At 37.5% G+C, this 23,708-nt stretch overlaps 1 protein-coding gene across 8 annotated transcripts in view; it reads left to right on the plus strand.

The window, feature by feature from the left end:
- Window positions 1-23,708, plus strand: part of NUBPL (NUBP iron-sulfur cluster assembly factor, mitochondrial) — a 290,082-nt gene that overhangs the window by 101,089 nt on the left and 165,285 nt on the right. For 5 of the 8 annotated variants that reach the window (XM_003821202.6, XM_055097457.2, XM_008974688.6 and 2 more), the window contains 2 exons: window positions 10,910-10,949; window positions 11,039-11,129. The exons of 1 other annotated variant lie outside the window; for it this stretch is intronic. In XM_003821202.6, the coding sequence (XP_003821250.2) occupies window positions 10,910-10,949; window positions 11,039-11,129 (131 nt within the window). Of the gene's footprint in view, window positions 1-10,909; window positions 10,950-11,038; window positions 11,130-18,585; window positions 18,617-23,708 lie in introns of those variants that run through there. 2 more of the 8 variants (XM_034937400.3, XM_034937399.3) reach the window with 2 other exon arrangements.

Consider the following 23,708-nt stretch of genomic DNA (forward strand, 5'->3'; position numbering starts at 1 on the left):
TTTTAAGCCCCACGTGCATTAGGTTATCTATCCTAATGTTATCCCTTCCCTCTGCCCCCCACCCACCGACAGGCCCCGGTATGTAATGTTTCCCTCCCTGTGTCCATCTGTTCTCATTGTTCAACTACCACTTATGATTGAGAACATGCGGTGTTTGGTGTTTTTGTTCCTGTGTTAGTTTGCTGAGAATGATGGTTTCCAGCTTTATCCATGTCCCTGCAAAGGACATGAACTCATCCTTTTTATGGCTGCATAGTATTCTGTGGTGTATATTCTTTATCCAGTCCATCATTGATGGGCATTTGGGTTGGTTCCAAGTCTTTGCTATTGTAAATAGTGCTGCAATAAATATCCATGTGCATGTGTCTTTATAGTAGAATGATTTATAATCCTTTGGGTATATACCCAGTAATGGGATTGCTGGATCAAATGGTACACCAACAGTGTAAAAACATTTCTATGTCTCCACATCCTCTTCAGCATCTGCTGTTTCCTGACTTTTTAATGATCGCCATTCTAACTCGCATGAGATGCTATCTCATTGTGGTTTTGATTTGCATTTCTTTAATGACCAGTGATGATGAGCATTTTTTCATATATTTGTTGGCTACATAAATATCTTCTTTTGAGAAGTGTCTGTTCATATCCTTCACCCACTTTTTGATGGGGTTGTTTTTTTCTTGTAAATTTGTTTAAGTTCCTTGTACATTCTGTTTATTAGACCTTTGTCAGATGGATAGATTGCAAAAATTTTCTACCATTCTGTAGGTTGCCTGTTCACTCTGATGATAGTTTTCTTTTGCTGTGTAGAAGCTCTTTAGTTTAATTAGATCCCATTTGTCAATTTTGGCTTTGGTTGCAATTGCTTTTGGTGTTTTAGTCATGAAGTCTTTGCCCATGCCTATGTCCTGAATGGTATTGCCTAGGTTTTTTCTAGGGCTTTTATGGTTTTAGGTCTTATATTTAAGTCTTTACTCCATCTTGAGTTAATTTTTGTATAAAGTGTAGGGAAGGGGTCTAGTTTCAGTTTTATGCATATGGCTAGCCAGTTTTCCCAACACTGTTTATTAAATAGGGAATCCTTTTCCTATTGCTTGTTTGTGTCAGGTTTGTCAAGGGTCAGATGGTCGTAGATGTGTGGTGTTATTTCTCAGGCCTCTGTTCTTTTCCATTGGTCCATATATCTGTTTTGGTACCAGTGTCGTGCTGTTTTGATTACTGTAGCCTTGTAGTATAGTTTGAAGTCAGGTAGCATGATGCCTCCAGCTTTGTTCTTTTTGCTTAGGATTGTCTTGGCTATGCAGGCTCTTTTTTTGTTCCATATGAAATATAAAGTAGTTTTTTCTAATTCTATGAAGAAAGTCAATGGTCGCTTGATGGGAATAGCATTCAATCTATAAATTACTTTGGGCAGTATGGCCATTTTCACAATATTGAATCTGCCTATCCATGAACACAGAATATTTTTCCATTTGTTTGTGTCCTCTCATTTCCTTGAACAGTGGTTTGTAGTTCTCCTTGAAGAGGTCCTTCACGTCCCTTCTAAGTTGTATTCCTAGGTATTTTATGTTCTTTATAGCAATTATGAATGGGAGTTCACTCATGATTTGGCTCTCTGTTTGTCTGTTATTGGTGTATAGGAATGCTTGTGATTTTTGCACATTAATTTTATATCCTGAGACTTTCCTGAAGTTGCTTATCAGCTTAAGGAGTTTTTGGACTCAGACAATGGGGGTTTTTTAAGTAAACAATCATGTCATCTGCAGAGACAATTTGACTTCCTCTCTTCCTATTTGAATACACTTTATTTCTTTCTCTTGCTTGATTGCCGTGGCCAGAACTTCCAATACTATGTTGAGTAGGAGTGGTGAGAGAGGGCATCCTTGTCTTGTGCTGGTTTTCAAAGGGAATGCTTCCAGCTTTTGCCCATTCAGTATGATATTGGCTATAGATTTGTCATAAATCGCTTTTATTATTTTGAGATACGTTCCATCAATACCTAGTTTATTGAGTGATTTTAGCATAAAGGACTGTTGAATTTTGTTGAAGGTCTTTTCTCCATCTATTGAGATAATCATGTGGTTTTTGTCATTGGTTCTGTTTATGTGATGGATTACATTTATTGATTTGTGTATGTTGAACCAGCCTTGCATCCCAGGGATGAAGCCAACTTGATCGTGGTGGATAAGCTTTTCGATGTGCTGCTGGATTTGGTGTGACAGCATTTTATTGAGGATTTTCACATTGATGTTCATCAGGGATATAGGCCTAAAATATCCTCTTTTTTTGTTGTGTCTTTGCCAGGTTTTGGTACCAGGCTGATGCTGGCCTCATAAAATGAATTAGGGAGGAGTCCCTCTTTTCTGTTGTTTGTAATAGTTTCAGAAGGAATGGTAGCAGCTCCTCTTTGTACCTCTGGTAGAGTTTGTCTGTGAATCTGTCTGGTCCTGGGCTTTTTTGGTTGTTAGGCTATTAATTACTGCCTTAATTTCAGAACTTGTTATTGGTCTATTCAAGTATTAGTTTAGTCTTGGGAGGGTGTATGTGTCCGGGAATTTATGCATTTCTTCTAGATTTTCTAGTTGATTTGCTTAGAGGTGTTTATAGTATTCTCTGATGGTAGTCTGTATTTCTGTGGGTTCAGTGGTGATATCCCTTTCATCATTTTTCATTGTGTCTATTTGATTCCTCTCTCTTTTCTTCTTTATTAGTCTGCCTAGTGGTCTACCCATTTTGTTAATCTTTTCAAAAAAACCAGCTCCTGGATTCATTGATTTTTTGAAGGGTTTTTCGTGTCTCTATCTCTTTCAGTTCTTCTCTGATCTTAGTTATTTCTTGTCTTCTGCTAGCTTTTGAATTTTTTTGCTCTTGCTTCTCTAGTTCTTTTAATTGTGATGTTAAGGTGTCTATTTTAGGTCTTTCCAGCTTTCTGATGTGGGCATTTAGTGCTATAAATTTCCCTCTAAACACTGCTTTAGTTGTGTCCCAGAGATTCTGGTATGTTGTATCTTTGAACTCATTGGTTTCAAAGAACTGATTTATTTCTGTCTTAATTTCATTATTTACCCAGTAGTAGTCATTCAGGAGCAGGTTTTTCAGTTTCCACGTAGTTGTGCAGTTTTGATTGAGTTTCTTAATCCTGAGTTCTAACTTGATTGCACCATGGTGTGAGAGAGAGACTGTTTGTTATGATTTCCATTATTTTGCATTTGGCGAGGAGTGTTTTACTGCCAATTATGTGGTCAGTTTTAGAATAAGTGTGATGTGGTGCTAAGAAGAATGTGTATTCTCTTGATTTGGGGTGGAGAGTTCTGTAGATGTCTGTTAGGTCTGTTTGGTCCAGAGCTGAGTTCAAGTCCTGAATCTCTTTGTTAATTTTCTGTCTTGTTGATCTGTCTAATATTGACAGTGGGGTGTTAAAGTCTCCCACTATTACTGTGGGGGAGTCTAAGTCTCTTTGTAGGTCTCTAAGAACTAGCTTTATGAATCCGGGTGCTCCTGTATTGGGTGCATATATATTTAAGATAGTGCTTCTTGTTGCATTGATCCATTTACTATTATGTAATGCTCTTATTTGTCTTTTTTGATCTTTGTTGGTTTAAAGTCTGTTTTATCAGAGACTAGGATTGTACCCCGGTTTTTTTTTTTCTTTCCATTTGCCTGGTAAATATTCCTCCATCCCTTTATTTTGAGCCTATTTATGTCTTTGCATGAGATGGGTCTCCTGAATACAGTACACTGATGGGTCTTGACTCTTTATCCAATTTGCCAGTCTGTGTCTTTTAATTGGGGCATTTAGCCCATTTATATTTAAGATATATATATATATATTTATTATTTATTTTATTTATTTTTTTTTTGAGACGGAATCTCCCTTTGTCTCCCAGGCTGGAGTGCAGTGGTGCAATCTCAGCTCACTGCAACCTCCGCCTCCCGGGTTCAAACAATTCTTCTGCCTCAGCCTCCTGAGTAGCTGGGACTGCAGGTATGCACCACCATGCCTGGCTAATTTTTGAATTCTTAGTAGAGACGGGGTTTCACCATATTGGTCAGGCTGGTCTCAAGCTCATGACCTTGTGATCTGCTCGCCTCAGCCTCCCAAAGTGCTGGGATTACAGGTGTGAGCCACCATGCCCGGCCAAGGTTAATATTGTTATGTGTGAATTTGATCATAATGCTAGCTGGTTATTTTTCACATTAGTTGATGCGGTTTCTTCATAGTGTCATTGGTCTTTATATTTTGGTATGTTTTTGCAGTGGCTGGTACTGGTTTTTCCTTTCCATATTTAGTGCTTCCTTCAGGAGCTCTTGTACAGCAGGCCTGGTGGTGACAAAATCCCTCAGCATTTGCTTGTCTCTAAAGGTGTTTATTTCTCCTTCACTTATGAAGCTTAGTTTGGCCGTATATGAAATTCTGGGTTGAAAATTCTTTTCTTTAAGAATGTTGAATGTTGGCCCCCACTCTCTTCTGGCTTGTAGGGTTTCTGTAGAGAGATCTACTGTTAGTCTGCTGGGCTTCCCTTTGTAGGTAATCTGACCTTTCTCTCTGGCTGCCCTTAATATTTTTTCCTTCATTTCAACCTTGGTGAATCTGATGATTATGTGTCTTGCGGTTACTCTTTTCGAGGATTATCTTAGTAGTGTTTGTATTTCCTGAATTTGAATGTTGGCCTGTCTTGCTAGATTGGGGAAGTTCTCCTGGATGATATCCTGAAGAGTGTTTTCCAGCTTGGTTACATTCTCCTCATCACTTTCAGGTACACCAATCAATCGTAGGTTTGGTCTTTTCACATAGTCCCATATTTCTTGGAGGCTTTGTCCTTTCCTTATCATTCTTTTTTCTGTAATCTTGTCTTCAAGCTTTATTTCATTAAGTTGATCTTCAATCTCTGATATCCTTTCTTCCGCTTGATCAGTTCGACTATTGGTACTTGTGTATGCTTCATGAAGTTCTCGTGCTGTGTTTTTCAGCACCATCAGGTCATTTATCTTCTTCTCTAAACTGGTTATTCTAGTTAGCCCTTCCTGTAACCTTTTATCAAGGTTCTTAGCTTCCTTCCATTGGGTTAGAACATGCTCCTTTAGCTCAAAGGAGTTTGTTATTATTACCCACCTTCTGCCTACTTCTGTCAATTCGTCATACTCTTCTCTGTTCAGTTTTGTGCACTTGCTGGAGAGGAGTTGTGATTATTTGGAGGAGAAGAGGCATTCTGGTTTTTGGAATTTTCTGCATTTTTGCGCTGGGTTTTCCTCATCTTTGTGGATTTATCTACCTTTGATCTTTGATGCTGATGACCTTTGGATAGGTTTTTTGCATGGGCGTGCTTTTTGTTAATGTTGATGTTATTGCTTTCTGTTTGTTAGTTTTCCTTCTAACAGTCAGGCCCCTCTTCTGCAGGTCTGCTGGAGTTTGCTGGAGGTCCACTCCAGACCCTGTTTGCCTGGGTATCACCAGCAGAGGCTGCAGAACAGCAAAGATTGCTGCCTGTTCCTTCCTCTGGAAGCTTCGTCCTAGAGGGGCACCCACCAGATGCCAGCTGGAGCTGTCCTGTATGAGGTGTCTGTCAACTCCTGCTGGGAGGTGTCTCCCAGTCACGAGGCACAGGTGTCAGGGACCCACTTGAGGAGGCAGTCTGTCTCTTAGCAGAGCTTGAATGCAGTGCTAGGAGATCCCCTGCTCTCTTCAGAGTTGGCAGGCAGGAATGTTTAAGTCAGCTGAAGCTGCGTCCACAGCTGCCCCTTCCCCCAGGTGCTCTGTCCCAGGGAGATGGGGGTTTTATCTTTACGCCCCTGACTGGGGCTGCTGCCTTTCTTTCAGAGATTCCCTGCCCAGTGAGGAGGAATCTAGAGAGGCAGTCTGCCCACAGCTGCTTTGCTGCACTGTGGTGGGTTTCACCCAGTCTGAACTTCCTGGTGGCTTCCTTAATACGGTGAGGGGAAAACCACCTACTCTAGCCTCAGTATTGGTTGACGCCCCTCTCCGCGCCAAGCTCTATTGTCCCAGGTTGACTTCAGACTGCCGTGCTTGCAGCAAGAATTTCAAGCCAGTGGATCTTAGCTTGCCGGGCTCTGTAGGGGTGGGACTCACTAAGACCACTTGGCTCCCTGGGTTCAGCCCCTTTTCAGGGGAGTGAACGGTTCTGTCACACTGGGGTTCCAGGTGCCATTGGGGTATGAAAAAAACACTCCTGCAGCTAGCTCAGTGTCTGCCCAAGCAGCTGCCCAGTTTTGTGCTTGAAACCCAGGGCGCTGGTGGTGTAGGCACTTGAGGGAATCTCCTGGTCTGCAGGTTGCAAAAACCGTAGGAAAAGCCTAGTAGCTGAGCCGGATGGCACAGTCCCTCAGGGCTTCCCTTGGCTAAGGGAGGGAGGTCCCCAGCCCCTTGCACTTCCCAGGTGAGGTGACACCCCACGCTGCTTCTGCCTACCCTCAGTGGGCTGCCCTCACTGTCTAACCAGTTCCGGTGAGATGAACTGGGTATCTCAGTTGGAAATGCAGAAATCTCCTGCCTTCTGCATTGGTCTTGCTGGGAGCTGCAGACCAGAACTGTTCCTATTTTCCCATCTTGCCCTGCTCCTTATTTATTAAATTTTAAAATGATTTTATTTATTTTATTTTTAGAGATGGGGTCTCACTATGTTACTCAGGCTGGACTCAAACTCCTGGGCTCAATTGACTCTCGAACTTCAGCCTCCTGAGTAGCCAAGACTACAGGCATGCACCACTGTGCCTGGCTTTATTTTTATTTTTAATTGACACATAATTGCATATATTTATGGGACACAATTTGATGTGTCAGTATATGTATTGCATTGTATCATAATTAAATCAGGGTAATGAGCAGATTAATCTCTTCAAACATTATTTCCTTGTTGTGGGAACATTTAAAATATTGTAAGCTATTTTGAGATACACAATACCTTATTGTTAATGCATGTAGTATTTGAATTTCTGTGTCTGGTTTATTTCACTTAATGTCCTCAAGGCTTATTTATGTTTGTGAAAATGACAGAATTTCCTTCCTTTTCTTTTCTTTTTTTTTAAAACTTTTATTTTATGTTTGTGAGTACATATGAAGGTTTGTTACTTAGCTTAAACACATGTCACAGGGGTTTGTTGTACATATTTCATTTCCCAGATATTAAACCTAGTACTCAATAGTTATATTTTTTCCTCTCTTCCTCCTCCGAGTTTCCCGTCAAGTAGACCCCACTGTCTGTTGTTTCCTTCTTTGTGTCCCTAAGTTCTTATCATTTAGTTCCCACTTGTAAGTGAGAACACTTGATATTTGGGTTTCTGTTCCTGCATTAGTTTGCTAAGGATAATGGCCTCCAGCTCTATCCATCTTCCTGCAAAAGACATGATCTTGTTTTTTTTTTTTTTTTTACGGCTGCCTAGTATTCCATGGTGCATATGTACCACATTTTCTTTAACCAGTCTGTCATTGATGGGTATTTAGGTTGATTTAATGTCTTTGGTATTGTGAATAGTGCTGCAGTGAACATTTGTGTGCATGTGTCTTTATGGTAGAATGATTTATATTCCTCTGGGTATATGCCCAGTAATGGGATTGCTGGGTTGCGTGGTAATTCTGTGTTTAGCTCTTTGAGGAATTGCCATATGCTTACCAGAATGGTTGAGCTAATTTACACCTCCATCACCAGTGTGTAGGTGTTGCCTTTTCCCCGTAACATTGCCAACATCTGTTATTTTTTGATATTTTAATAATAGCCATTCTGACTGGTGTGAGTTGGTATCTCATTGTGGTCTTTATTTGCATTTCTCTCATGATCGGTGATATTGATCTTTTTTTCATATGTGTTTTGGCTGCATGTATGTCTTCTTTTGAGAAGTGTCTGTTCATGTCCTTTGCCCACTTTTAATGGGGTTGTTTTTCTCTTGTAAATTTAACTTCCTTATAGAGGCTTGATATCGGACCTTTGTCAGATGTATGGTTTACGCATATTTTCTACCATTTTATAGGTTGTCTGTTTACTCTGTTGATAGTTCCTTTTGCTGTGCAGAATCTCTTAAGTTTAATTAGATCCCACTTGTCAATTTTTGCTTTTGTTGTGATTGCTTTTGCTTTCTTTGTCATGAAATCTTTGCCCATTCCTATGTCCAGGATGGTAATACCTAGGTTGTCTTCCAGGATTTTTATAGTTTTGGCTTTTACATTTAAGTCTTTAATCCATCTTGAGTTGATTTTTGTATATGGTGTAAGAAAGGGGTCCAGCTTCAATTTCTACTTATGACTAGCCAGTTATCCCAGCACCATTTATGGAATAGAGAATCCTTTCCCCATTGCTTGTTTTTGTCAGCTTTATTGAAGATCAGATGGTTGTAGTTGTGTGGCCTTATTTCTGGGCTCTTTATTCTGTTCCATTGGTCCATGTGCCTGTTTTTGTACCAGTACCATGCTGTTTTGGTTACTGTAGCCCTGTAGTATAGTTTGAAGTTGGGTACCATGATTCCTCCAGCTTTGTTTTTCTTGCTTTGGATTACCTTGGCTGTTTGGGCTATTTTTTGGTTGCTTATGAATTTTAAAATAGTTTTTTCTAGTTCTGTGAAGAATGTCATTGGTAGATTGATAGGAATAGCATTGAATCTGTAAATTGCCTTGGGGAGTATAGCCATTTTAATGTTATTGATTCTTCCTATCCATGTGCATGGGATGTTTCTCTATTTATTTGTCTCATCTCTGTGTTCTTTGAGCAGTGTTTTGTAATTCTCATTGTAGAGATTTTTCACCTCCCTAGTTAGTTAGATTTCATTCTTTTTAATGGATGAATAGTATTCTTTTGTGTCTATACACCAAATTTTCTTTATCCGTTCATCTAATGTTGGGCATTTAGGTTGATTTCATATCTTGACTATTGCGAATAGTGCTGCAGTAAACATAGGAGTGCAGATATCTCTTTGACATACTGATATCACGTTAAGCAAATATTAGCAGACCAAATTCAGCATTCTATAAAATAACTGCATTATAATTAAATTGGGTTTAATCCAGGAAAGCAAGTTTGTTTCCAAATTAGGAAAAATCTCTTAATGTAACTCACTGTTTTAGCAGATCAGAGGTGAAAAAGCATGTGATAATTCAGATTCTTTAATCTGTATTCATATGGTAATTGAAGAAAATGGCCAAAAATATTGCCAACCGTGATAGTGAAAGGTTATAATTGGATGCTTTGGAAAGAATTGAGAAAATCACATAGAAGAAAAATAGTGCTTTCAAATTAGGTATGGGGAGATTGAACTAGTTAGTTTAGCCAGAAATTAAAGAAGGAAACTATAAACATACACTCATTGAGTATTCCTTTAATGAAGGACCACGGCTTTTTCTTTGAGTAGGGATTCAATGAATGGAATATGGCAGAGGATTTCTTATATAATCCATGCATATATGCTTTACACAGTTTTCAGTCTCATTCTCTTGACAGAGGGGAAAAACCCTGAAGAACATATCTTGAAATCTGAAAACAGGATACTCCTAGGTTTTATGACTTTGTCCTAGACTTTTTGCCCAATACTTGTCCAAATCATATTTTTTATGGTAGAGAAGTAGGATATGAAAGCAAGAGTGAGTGGGAAGGTGATTGCATAGATAGTTTGATAAAACAAGTTATATTTTATTGTAATCATTTGTTGACTATATAAAGGATTTTTTTACTTCACTATAAGCAATAGATTGCTTTTCTCTACAGATTAATGCAATTTTTCATCTCAGATTTCAAAATTGAGTTTTTCTACTTTTGTGGATTTTTATACTTTTTAAGCTAAGTAAAGGAACAAATAAGTAGTAACACCCCAGTGTAGGAAGGACTGATTAGATATGTGTGTGTGTGTGCATGCAAATATACACATACATGTATGCACATATTAGATTAGCATATATATAATTTATATGTTTATGTATCTTTGTATATGAATAAAATTGGTGGACAAAATTAGTTATTGAGGCTATTTTTTAGAAACATTTTAAAATTGTAGTTGAGTTGTTTTATTGAGGTTATTTTTTTTTTTTTGAGACAGAGTCTTGTTCTGTCACCCAGCTGGAGTGCAGTGGCACAATGTGGGCTCACTGCAACCTCTGCCTCCCAGGTCCAAGCGATTCTTTCATGTTAGCCTCCTGAATAGCTGGGACTATAGGCATGCACCACCATGCCCAGCTAATTTTTGTATTTTTAGTAGAGACAGCGTTTTACCATGTTGGCCAGGCTGGTCTAGAACTCCTGACCTCAAGTAATCCACCCACCTTGGCCTCCCACTGTGCCTGGTATTGAGGCTGTTTTTTAGAAACATATTTAAAATTGTATTTGAAGTATTTCTTAATACAATTATGTCCCAACTATTTATCAATGTTGTGTCTATTGGAAATAGTAGTAGTATGCTTGGTATAATGTTTAAACTGTTGCAAATTGAGTTATATTTAGTTGAAAGTTAAATTGCACAATATGAGTAGCCTATTTGTATTTCCAGTTTGGTATTCTTTGATCCTGGAAGGATGGACGGGCAAAGGGGAGATGTTAGTCAAGTAGTGCGAAGTTTTAGTTAGACAGGGGGAATAAGTTCTAGTGATCTGTTGCGCAGCATGGTGACTATTGTTAACAATCATTTTTTGTATATTTCAACATTGTTAAAAGAGTAGACTTTAAATGTTTTTACTGCAAAGAAAGAATATGTGAGGTGATGTGGAATGCTAATTAGCATGGTTTATTATTTATTTACTTATTATTATTCTACCACAATGTAGACATGTATCATAACATTACGTTGTACCCCGTAAACATATGCAATTTTTGTTAATTAAAAAAATTTTTTAAAAAGATGAAAAAAAAACCCAATTCAGAATGTTTATGTATTGTGTTTTATTGTTCTAAAAGAGAGGATTTTTTTTTTTTTCCAGGCAACCTAATGAGGCCTCTCTTGAATTATGGTATTGCTTGGTGAGCATATATATATTTTTAATGTTACTTTTCAGAATAATGTTGATTAATTTATACAAATTAGTTGTATTTTTATGTTACTATTGCAGTATGTCTATGGGCTTTCTGGTTGAAGAAAGTGAACCAGTAGTTTGGAGAGGCCTTATGGTAATGTCGGCCATTGAGAAATTGTTGAGGCAGGTAAGAATATTGCTTTAAATATCATTTTATCATTGGCAAAGCTGTGGTTAATACATTTGCTGATAGGAGAATTGTTAAAATTTGCATTCAGGAATCAGTTGATGGGATGAATGTATAATGCGTAATATGGCACCTAATGAGTTAATGTGGTGCCAAGACCAAACTTCACTGTTAACATGATTTAATCTTTCCCATTGCTTGTGAGTACTAAAAATTCTATTGTCTTACTTAATACTGTTTTCTTGCTTTGACTGTGTCTGCAGTAAGAAGACCAAATCTATTTTTATAAGTTATCTTCCTTCTTTAGATTTGTGATTAATCTCATTGTGGTCAATATTGAGTTATAAGGGCAGTGTAGAAATTCTACAGATGTAGAAAAAAATTATATAAACCAATGTACTTGTGATTTAAAATTGCTCCAGAAAAAAGTAAAATTTTGTTTTGAGTATATATGGTTATATATTTGCATGTGTAATATCTGTCCAATCAACTTTAATTTAGCCTTAAGAAAAGAAGAGAACATTTGATTGGATAATCTAAAAATATCAATTGGGCTATATGTTATTTATAGTTAGCTTGGAATAAGTTTTATTTTTTTCTCAGTAGATGTGAGTTTGTAATTGTCTTCTAGGTAAAAGTTAAAAGTAATTTGCATTTACTTCATCAACTTATAACAGTTACCTTTTATTTGTTCAGATTCTACTTTGGGTCAGGCACCATGCAATAGGTTGATAATTCTAATGGTAGATACTCCTATATTCATTTTCAGGTATACAATTAAGTAGATGAAATCTGTCTTGAACTCTGAAACTCTTCTTTTTTTCACTATAACATCTTGCCTTTCTACCACTTTTGCTGCTTGAATTGTGATAAATGTGCTGTTTGATTTTTGGTCCTAGTCATTTAAGTCTCTTGGTTTCATTTTCTCCTCTTTTACTGTCAGATCCCCTAGTTAGTGATTTCATTTAAAATCCCCAAACCACCCCATCCCCATCAATTCCTTTGTGACCTTGACCTTTATTTGTCTTGATTAACCCACCCTCTGTTTTCTCTACTTCTAAATACTATCAGAGAATATAGAATAGTTGTGTTAATTGCCTGCATTATATATTTTTGATTTTTGAATTTAGCTACCTTCACAACACTTCAGTCATCAGATTTTACATGTTGTTATTCTCAAAAAATATTCAGGGAATTTGGTAGTCTAGCAGAGGTCCAAATGAAGATTTGGCAAAAACAAGCTCTCTGACACATAAATTGTATAAAAGTTACAGTTTATTGGTTAGGTGTGGTGGCTCACGCCTGTAATCCCAGCACTTTGGGAGGCCAAGATGGGCGGATCACGAGGTCAGGAGATCAAGACCATCCTGGCTAACACGGTGAAACCCCATCTCTACTAAAAATACAAAAAAATTAGCCCTGCTTGGTGGCAGGTGCCTGTAGTCCCAGCTACTCGGGAGGCTGAGGCAGGAGAATGGCGTGAACCCGGGAGGCGGAGCTTGCAGTGAGCCGAGATCGTGCCACTGCACTCCAGCCTGGGTGACAGAGCAAGAAAAAAAAAAAAAAAGTTACAGTTTATTTTGAGAAGCATGGTGGATACATTTTCAGCAAACATACTATAGAATATCAGGATAAAGATGGGGTAAGAAAATGGATTCATATTTTATTGGGATGCTTTGAGGTTACCTAGAGTATATCTATCTTACAGTCTTTCGTGAAGTCACTTTCATGTGTGCATTTTATTGGGAGCTGAAAAGCTGGTATTTTAGGCCTACACTGGGACTAATGCAGATCATCAGAGCTAAGGAGTGTTTTCACTTTTGTTTTGGTTTAGAAACCAAACCATTATTTGGTAAATTTAACATCCTTAATGAAAATTCAGTAGCTAGATAGAAATTTTGTACCTGATTCATTGGCTCATTTTAAACAATTGAATATAACATATATACAGAAGAATGTAAAAATCATGAGTATAATTAGATAAATTATCCCAAAGTTGAAACACCTATATAATCATCATTTAGAACAAGATAACTAGAACAAAACCAGTGATCCAGAACATCCTCTCATGTTCCCTCCTAGTACCCATTTATGGGGAGAAGAAAAATACTGTGGTCATTCTGATATCCTGAACTAGAAGTCTGGTTTAAAGTTGTTTTGTTTTTTTCTTTTTCTCCCTGACAATACTTTGTTGAGCTAAAATTATGCATACAATGAGATGCATAGATTTTCAGTATATAATTCAGTGATTTTTGATAAATATATATACCTATGTAATCATAACCCAATCAAACTAAATAGCATTTCCATCCTCCAAGAGAGTTTCCTTGGGTCCCCTTCTGTTTCATCCCATACCCATAGATAATCATTGTGATTTCTGTCACCGTAGTGAGTTTTACATGTTTTTAAATTTCAAATGAATAGGATTATACAGGATGTAGCTTTTTTTTTTTTTGAGACAGAATTTCGCTCTTGTTGCCCAGGCTGGAGTGCAATAGTGCCATCTCGGCTCACTGCAACCTCCGCCTCCCAGGTTTAAGCAATTCTCCTGCCTCAGCCTTCTGAGTAGCTGGGACTACAAGGCATGCGCCACCACGCCTGGCTAATTTTGTATTTTTAGTAGGGACGGGGTTTCTCCATGTTGGTCAGGCTGGTCTTGAACTCCCAACTTCAGGTGATCTGCCTGTCTCGGCCTCCCAAAGTGCTGGGATTACAGGCGTGAGCCACTGCAACCGTCCAGGATGTAGCTTTTTTTTTTATATGGTTTCACTTAGCCTAAGGCTTTTGAAATTCATGTTTATTGTTGCATATAATAGTAGTTGGGTCTTCTTTATTGCTAAGTAGGATTCCATTGTATGAATATAATAAAATGTTTTTTTTTTTCTGTTGATGAATATTTGGGTGGTCTCCAGTTTTGGGCTGTTGTGAATAATACCTCTATAATACTTTTACAGTTGTTCAGAAGTTTTCCAGTTGCTTCACATTTGTGTTAACATTTGGTGTCAGTCTCGTTACTTTTAACCATTCTAATAGATATAAAATGTATCTTGTTATGGTTTTAATTTGTGTTTCCCTGATGATCAATAATATTGAGCCCTTTTCCACATGTGTATTAGATCTCATATTTTCTTTTGTGACATGTCTGTTCAAGTCTTCTACTCATTTTTTATTTTTTATTTCTTATTTTTATTTATTTATTTATTTATTTAGTAATTGAGTTGTAGGAATTTGCACGTATTTTGGCCATGAGTCCATTGTCAGGTAATAGATATTGGGAGTATTTATCCCAGTCTGTAGCTTGTCTTTTTATGCTGGAGTTTGAATTTTAATGAATTCCAATTTCTTATCTTTTTTATGCTTAGTGCTTTTTGTATCCTCTTTAAGAAATCTTTGCCTGTTTACCCCAAGGTTATAATGATAAGAATGTATTTATTTCTTTTTCTTTTTTAAAATTCTTAATTTAAAAATTTTATGGGTATATAGTAGATTAGTATATTTATGGGGTACATGAGATGTTTTGATACAGACAGGCACTGAGTAATAATTGCATCAGGGTAAATGGGGTATTCATCCCCTCAAGCATTTATCCTTTGTGTTTCAAACAATTGAATTATACTCTTTTAGCTATTTTAAAATGTACCATCAAATTATTTTTTACTATAACTACAGTCACCGTGTTGTGCTAGCAAATATTAGGTTTTATTCATTCTTTCTGTTTGTTTGTACCCATCAGCCATCCCCATTCCCTCCACCCCCACCACCCTTCACATCCTCAGGTAACCATCTTTCTATGCTTTATCTCCATGAGTTCGGTTGTTTTAATTTTTAGGTACCACAGATAAGTGAGAACATGTGATGTTTATCTTTCTATGTCTGGCTTATTTCAGATATTTGAGAGGACTTGAGTGTTGTGATCTAAGTTGTATCTGCTTTAGGGGGCACCCCAAACCTAGTAATGCTGGGTTCTTGCAGACGTGCAGAGGTACTGCCTTGATGGTCTTGGACAAGATGTGGGTGAATTCTCTGGATTACCATTCAGAGGCTCTTGTTCTCTTCCCTTACTTTCTCCCAAACAAACAGAATCTCTGTCTGTTCTGAGCTACCTAAAGTTGGGGATAGGGTGACACAAGCACCCCTGTGTCCTCTACCACTGTGACTGTGCTAGTCAGACCTGAAGCCTGCACAGCACTGGGTCTTGTCCTGCTGTTACCACTATCCGGCTACTGACTATGTTTGCTCAAGGCCCTGTAGCTGTACGATCAGCAGGTGGCAAAGCGAGACAGGCTTGTGTCCTTTCCTCAGGGCAGTGAGTTCTCCCAGACCCCAGGTGGGTCCAGAGATCCCATCTGGGAGCCACAGACTGGAGTCAGAAACCTTAGAAGTCTACCTGGTGTTCTGTTATACTGCTGCTGAGTTGGCAGTCAAAGCATGAGGTGCAGTTCTTCCCATTCTTTCCTCCTCTTTCCACAGGCAGAGGAGCCTCACTCTGTGGCCACCAGCACTACAGACCCACAGGGCATACTTCTAGGCTTCCACTGATGTTCACTTAAGGCCCCAGGGCTCTTCAGTCAGCTCGTGGTGAAGGTTGTCAGGCCTGAGACTCACTCTTCAGGGCAGTGGGCTCCCCTCTGGCCCAGAGCAGGTCCAGAAATGCCATCCAAGAGCCAAGGGACCTAGGACCCCACATGGTGCTCCACCCCACTGTGGCTGAGCTGGCACCTAAGGTGCCAGGCAAAGTCTCCTTTACTTTTCCCTTTGCTTTTATCAAGTAGATGAAGTCTGTCATTGTAGCTACCATAGCGGGGAATGTGCTGTATCTTACCTTCAGCCAGCACATCTCAGAGTCTCACCCAAAGGACCGTGGCATAGTTCCCAGGCATTGCTGCTGGTTGTTCATGGCCCAGAGGCCCTTTATTCAGCAGGTGTTGGTCCTGCCATGACTGGGTCCTTCTCTTCAAGGTATCGGGTTACCTTCTGGCCCAGGGTGTGTCTAGGAATGTCGTCCATGAGCCTGGAGTGGGGTCCTCACAGGTCTGCTCTGTGCCCTGTCCTACTGTGGCTAAGCTGGTATCCAAGATGCAAGACAAAGTTCTCTTTGTTCTTCCCTCTCCTGTCCTGAAGTGAAGAAAGGGTCTCTTGTGAAGCCACGACCTGTGCAGCCTGGGGTTGGGGGAGTGTTGGTGCGTGCACTCCATTAGCTGCCCTGGCTGGTGTCTTAGTAGGTTGTGTGCTTCCCTGGACCACTGGCTCTGAGCGCAGCTCAGCTCTAGGACTCGCCTAGGAGCTGCAGTCCTTGTAGCCTAGACTCCCTTTGAAGTTTATTTAGAATCCCAGAGCACTCCAGCTCGTGGTGTTGAGGCTTGCTGGAACTCAGGTTCCGACCTCTGGGATGAGCGATTCCCCTCTGGTTAGGGCCAGTCCAAATGCTTCCTCTGTGTGCAGGCATCGGGTAGGTGCAGCCTGGTTCTGCTTTTTGCTGTGATGGGGCAGCACAAAGTTCAGTGCAAAGTCTCACAGTTGCTGCATTCTCCCTCCCCAAGCACACAGATTCTCTGTGCCACACAGCTCTTGGGTGATGGGGAAGGGTGGAGACCACAATTCAAGACTGTCTTTCCTGACCTTTTCAGTGTGTCTTTCAGTAATATAAAATTGAAACCAGGTATTCTGAGTGCTTGTCTGATTTTTGGTTCTTATGTAGGTTTTGTGTATGTGTGTAGAGAGTTGTTAAATTTGGTTTTCCTTCGTTGGGGGCGGGGGGCAATTTTTGCAGCCTTCTATTCCACCATCTTGCTTTGCTCTCTCTCTCTTATGTTCTCAAAGCTTTATAGTTCTGTCTTGTACATCTTGAATAAATTTTTATGTGTGAAATAAGGGTCAAGGTTTATAATTTTTTATAGTTTATACAGTTATGTTAGCATCATTTGTTTGAAAGACTTCCCTTTCCCTGAATTTATTTATAGATTAGATAAAAATCAGTTAACCGTATGTGTATCATCTATTCTGGATACTCAGTTGTGCTCCATTAATCTGTTTGTTTAATCCTTACTGTAAAACCACATTGTCTTGATTATTATAGCTTTATAGAAGGCTTAAAATTAGGAAACGTGCATTTTCCAACTGTGTTTTTTCAATTGTTTTGGCTGCTCTAGTTTCTTTTACTTTTCTATGTATTTTAGATTCAATTTGTGCAGAAAAGCATGTTGATACTTTTATTAGGATGATATTCAATATACAGAACAATTGTGGATGAATTGAGATTCTGACAACATTGAGTCTTCTAATCTGTGACCTTTTCCTACATTTTGTTAGAGCTTCTTTAATTTCTTGGAGTAATATTTTGTAGTTTTTAGCATATAGGTCTTCTTTTGTTAGATATATCTTTTATGTAATTTATATTTTTTGATCATCTTGTAAATGGAATTGTTATTTAAGTATTGAATTTCAAATTGTTTGTTGCTAGTGTACAGAAACATATACTACTGATTTTTGTACATTAACCTTGAATCCTGTGACTTTGCCAAATTTTAATAATCTAGTAGTTGTTTAGTAACTGTATTAGTATCTTGTGTGTACATTTATGTTGTCTGCAAATAAAACAGCTTAATTTCTTCCTTTTCAATCCATTCCTTAAATTTGATTTTCTGGTATTCTTATTGCCCTTACTTACTGCCAGTATAATGTTGAACACAGAATTAGAAGAGACATCCTGGCCTTTATCCTGATTTTGGTGGGGAAGAACATTAAGTATTTTGTTGCTATGAAAGATGATAGCTGTAGCATGCCCTCTCTCAGGTTAGGAAGTTCCTTCCTGTTTCCTTGTTTCTTGAAAGTTTTTATTGTTAATCATAAATGTTGAATTTTTTCAAATGCTTTTCCCTCACCACTTATTGAAATGATCATATACTTTTTCTCCTTTATTCTTTTTAATTTGGTTATTTATTCTGACTGATTTTCTGATGTTAATGTTTTCTTGATCATATTTTAATTACAATGAGTAATACTGTAATTATAGTTGTCCCTCAGTATCTGTGGGGGATAGGTTCCAGGAACTGTATAGGTACCAAAATCCATGAAGGCTCAAGTCTCTTACATAAAGTGGTGAATGTGGTATTCGCATACAATCTACACACAGCCACCCTTTAAATAATCGCTGTATTACTTATAATAACTAATACGGTGTAAATAGTTATTATACTGAATTGTTTAGAGAATAATGACAAGATAAGTCTGTACATATTCAGTACAGATGTAACCATCCATTTTTTTTTCTGAATATTTTTGATCTGCAGTTGGTTGAATTCATGAATGTGGAACCCATGGATATGGTGGGCCAACTGTACTTTTACTACATTGCTGGATTGAATTTGCTAGTGCAGATATTTTGTTAGACTTTTGCAATAGTGTTTGTGAATAATATTGGTTTGTAATTTATTTTTCTTGTAATATTTTTTTCAAGTGTTACATGAGAGTTAGCCTGGCCTCAAAAAGTAAGTTGGAAAGTACTTTCCTCTTCTGTTTTGTGAAATATCTTGTGTAAAAAATTTATTAGCTTTGGTTTAAATGTTGGTATTTGAAGGAATTTATCGGTGAAACCCAGGCTTGGCGTGCTTTGTTTTGTTTTGGGTTGGGAGAACATTTTTGATGACTAATTCTATTCAGATTTTAAATTTTATCTTGTTTTAATTATGTTAAATTGTGTTTTATAGGAATTTGTTTCTTTTACTTTAATTGTATAATGTACACATGAAATTTGTTCATAATATTTTCTTATGTTTTTAAATGGATATGGGATGTAGCAGTGTTCCCTCCTTATTTCTAATGTTAGTAATTTGTTTATTTTTCTCTTTTATTCTTGATTGTTCTTGCCAGATGTTTATAAACTTTACTGGTTTTTTTCAAAAAAACCGACTTTTCACCCTTAGACGTTTTTCTGTCATATGTTTGTTTCTTATTTCATTGTTTCTGCTTTTATCATTATTATTTCCTTCCTTTCATTTATATCAGGCTAATATACCCTTCTTTTTCTAGCTCTTAAGGTAGGCAGTTAAATAATTGATTTAAATTTTTTTTTAAATACAAGCGTTAAGGCTATAAATTTCTCTCTTAGGCGTTGCTTAAACTTTCACAAATTCTGATACGTTGGTGTTTTCATTGTCATTCAGTTAAAAGTAGTTTCTAATTTCCTTCTTTTGCCTACAGATATTTTTGGTATGTTGTTTAATATCTGAACATTGGAAGATCCTCTTAATAACTTAATGGCATTGATTTCTACTGTAATTTTGTTTTGGCTAGAGAATACACTCTGTAATATTTCAGTGTTAAAATGTTTTGAGATTTTCTTTTTGTGGACCAGCACCAGCATGCGATCCATCTTTGTGAATATTTCATACACTTTTGGAACGACTGCATTTTTAAATTATTTTGGTTAATGTTCTTTAAATATGATTTAGGTCAGGTTGGTTGACAGAGTTGTTCACTTTTTTTGTAACTTTATTGATTTGTTTGTCTAGTTACTGTATAAATTAATGAGAGAGGAGTGTTAACATCTCCAGGTATGATTGTATATTTGCCCATTTCTCTCTCTATTTCAATTTTTACTTAATATATTTTGGAGTTCTGTTATACTCTCATATGTTTTGAATTGTTATGTATTCGTGGTGAATTTGCCCTTTTGTTGTTATGAAATACTCCTCTATATCTCTGGTAAATTCTTCATATTGAAGTCTACTTTATCTGATACTAATATAGCCACATTTGCTTTTTTTATGCATATAATTTCATGGAATGTTTTAATTCTTTTACTTTTAACCTTCTATTTCATTATATTTAAAGTGAGTCTCTTGATTTCAACATTTAGTTGTATCTTACTGTTTTATCCAGTTTGATAATCTTTGCCTTTTAATTGGAATGCTTAGTTTATTTACATTTAGTATAATTATTAATGGTTGGGTTTCAGTCTACCATTTTGATTTTTTCCTCATATGTTTCATCTGTTTTTTTCTTTTTTCTTATGTTCTTTGAATAAATGAAATATTTCTTGAATTCCATTTAAATTCTCCATTAGCTCCTTAGCTATCTATCCCTCTTGGTATTATTATTCTATGACTGCTTTAGGGATTATAATATGTTTTCTTATCACAGTCTTCTTAAAGAAAAGTTAATATTGTGCTATTTAATATGAAGTTAAGAATGCTGTGTCTCAGTCCATTTAGTGTTGCTATAAAGGAATACCTGAGGCTGGGTAATTTATAAAGAAAAGAGGTTTATTTGGCTCATGGTTCTACAGACTGTACAAGAAGCATGGCACCAACATCTGCTTCTGGTGAAGGTTTCAGGCTGCTCCCACTCATGGTGGAAGGCAAAGGAGAGCCAGTATATGCAGAGATCACATGACAAGAGAGAGGAAGTGAGGCGGGGAGGAGGTGCTAGGTTCCTTTTTTTTTTTTTTTGACAACGAGCTCTTGTAGAAACTAATAGAGTGAGAACTCTCATTACTTTAAGGATGGCACCAAGCTGTTTATGAGGGATCCTCTTCCATGACCCAAGAACCTCCCACTAGATTCCACCTCCAACATTGGAGATACAATTTCAACATGAGGTTTAGAGAGACATCTATCCAAACTATAGCACCCTGTAACAATACAGTACCATTCACCATCTCCTGTATTTTATTGTGATATATTTTAACTATACATCCATTATAAATCTCACATACAGTGCTATAAAACTTATTTAGTCATCTTTTAAGCTAGTTAATAAAACAATCTTTTTTTTTTTTTCTTTTTTTGTGAGACAGGGTCTCACTCTGTCACTAGGCTGTAGCTCAGTGGCATAATCTAGGCTCACTGCAACTTCCGCCTCCTTGGTTCAAGCAGTTCTCCTGCCTCAGCCTCCCAAGTAGCTGGGATTACAGGCCACCATATCCAGCTAATTTTTGTATTTTTAGTAGAGACGGAGTTTCACCATGTTGGCTAGGATGGTCTCGATCTCCTGACCTCGTGATCCGCCCGCCTCAGCCTCCCAAAGTGCTGGGATTACAGGCATGAGCCACCGCGCCCGGCCGCCAAAACAATCTTTTTTATTTACCTACACACTTGCTATTTCAGTACTTTTCAATTTTTCTTTAGATCTGAGTTTAATCTGGTACTGTTTTTCTTTATCTTAAAAATCTTCCTTTCGTTTTTTTTTTATGGTGTGGGTCTGCTGGTGATGAATTTTCTCAACTTTTATTTATTGGAAATGTCTTTATTTTTCTCTCCTTATTTTCACTGCATATAGAATTTTGAGTTGACATTTTAAATTCAAGTCTTAAATGATGTTCCACTGTCCTCTGGCCTTCAACTGCTACTACCATAGTAGTAGTTTCTTTAGTTGTTCTGTGAGTCAGGTGGTTTTTTCTCTGGCAGTTTTCATAATTTCCTTGATATCTTTGGGTCATTTTTCTTGCCTATCCCTTAAATATTGATGCTTTCCAGAATTACATCCATAGCTCAATAGCTAAGGGCATGGACTCAGAAGTCACATCTGCCTGAGTTTATTCCATTTTCAATATCTAATAGCTGTGTGACCTTGGGCAGAAACTTCTCTGAGCTTTTGTTTTCTCATCTGTAAATGGGGTTGATGGTAGTTACCGCATCATGGGGATTAAATGAGTTAATATGTGTCATATGCTTAGGAAACCTAGTGTCATGTACATGGGTTTTGTAATTATTTTATTTTATCTGGGTATACTTTTTTTTTCACATTTTAACTTATCTTCAATTAAGATGCATTTTGCAATTGATGGCTTTTCAGCATTGCTTTATCCCTGTATTGAAGTGGGGTCCTTTCAGAAAGGTTTTGTATCATTTTTGCAGGCACCTGGAATGCTTTAACCTGAGGCACTTTCAATTTAATTATCCGTTAGAAGTTTTGGGGATTATGAGGGAGCACCATCCAAGAGGAAAAGGAGTGAAGTGCTATACAGATTTTCTAACCTGCATAAGAGAACTAGTATCTCTTCAAGGCACCTATCATGTGTAAGGCACTTTACTTACAACTATGGCTTTCAAGAGTTTTTAAAGAGAGAGCCTCAGGACCGTCTTTCTCAAACCAAATCTTCTACAGAACCCTAAACATAAAATAGATACAAGTGATCCATTAAATGTCTCCATACAGCTCTAGGGTACCAGGGAACAGCATTATCCCTGAGACACCTCTTCTGTCATGGCTTGAATTAATGTTGATTATAGTAAGGGAAAGTAATGAATTGAGGACTTCTCTTTGGTTAACATTCATATTTGGAGGTGTGTGATTTAGTGGGAGGAAAAGGAGTTAGTAAACAGGAAAAGAAGTAGTTCAAAAGGTAGGAAAAAACTAAGGATACTAATGTCATGAAGATTAAAGGTTTGGAGCAATGGTTTTCCAACATATCTGTATATTAGAATCATCTAGGGATTTTAAACAATTTTCAAATTTCAGCTCACACCTCAGACCAATTAAATTACAAATCCTGGGCATGTGACCCAGGCATTATCACTTTTGGAACTGTCCACCTGATTCCAGTCTGTGGACAAGTTTGGGAATCACTGGTGTGGAGAGTTTTAAGAATGATAGGTCAGGGAGAACAAGGATTGAGATAGGGCAAGGGAATAATAGATGTTCGGTGGAAATTTGTAAACCTTAACTAGAACAGGGAATGAAAAAAGATTATAGGGGTTTAAGAATACATTTATAACAATACTATGTAGGTAGAGGTGTATTCTACCTATATAGAGAGTATTGTATTCTAAAATAGGCCATTCAAGAATTTGGGGGCTGGGTGAGGGAAACGAAAGGAAAATAGGATGGTAGCTTAAGGAGGAGTGGTATATTAAATTAAAGCCTTTTTTTTTCTTAAAGAGGACAGCCATACCTTTTACAAGGTGAAAGGATTCAGTGAAGAGGCAGTGAAAATTATAGAAAATGAGAGGATTGTTTTAAAAAATTATGAAAAAGGCAAAAGGGAATAGGATTAAAGGTCAGAGAGGTAAGTTATTTTTGAAAAAGAAGTTCTTCCAAATTTGTGTTTGGAATAGAAAAAAAGGGCAGATAAAGTAATCCCATCCTACCTGACACTAAAAAGAGGTTAACAAAAGGTATTCTTCCCAGTAGATGGGAAAAGATGGTGCATTTATTCAATGGAGCAGTGATGCACAGTTTTTAGTGTTCATGAAAATTACATGGAGAACTGATTTAAAATTCAAATTTATAGGCTTTCTATTCCACTCTCCCACTTGAAGATTTTTATTCAGTAGGTCCCAGATATGGCCAAGGAATTCACATTTTAATTAGATTATTCCAGGTGACTCTAATGCTGGTGGGTCTAAAATCAGGCTTAGGCATACAATGGTACAGAGGCAGTTCTTTTTAACCGCTTTCAGAGGAATTAAAAAAAAGAGAGATGAGGAGATGAATGATAAGACCCCTGGGTAGCAGCAAAGGCCTACTGGATGCTGAATATCAAAATTTTTACTTTTGCCAAGTTTTTATGACTGTTTTCAATAACTCTTTGAAGCCTGCAAAGTGACATGGGTAAACCTTTTGTTAGATCTAGGATTA

The sequence above is a fragment of the Pan paniscus genome, chromosome 15 (genome assembly GCF_029289425.2).
Source record: "Pan paniscus chromosome 15, NHGRI_mPanPan1-v2.0_pri, whole genome shotgun sequence".
Classification (NCBI taxonomy): domain Eukaryota; kingdom Metazoa; phylum Chordata; class Mammalia; order Primates; family Hominidae; genus Pan; species Pan paniscus.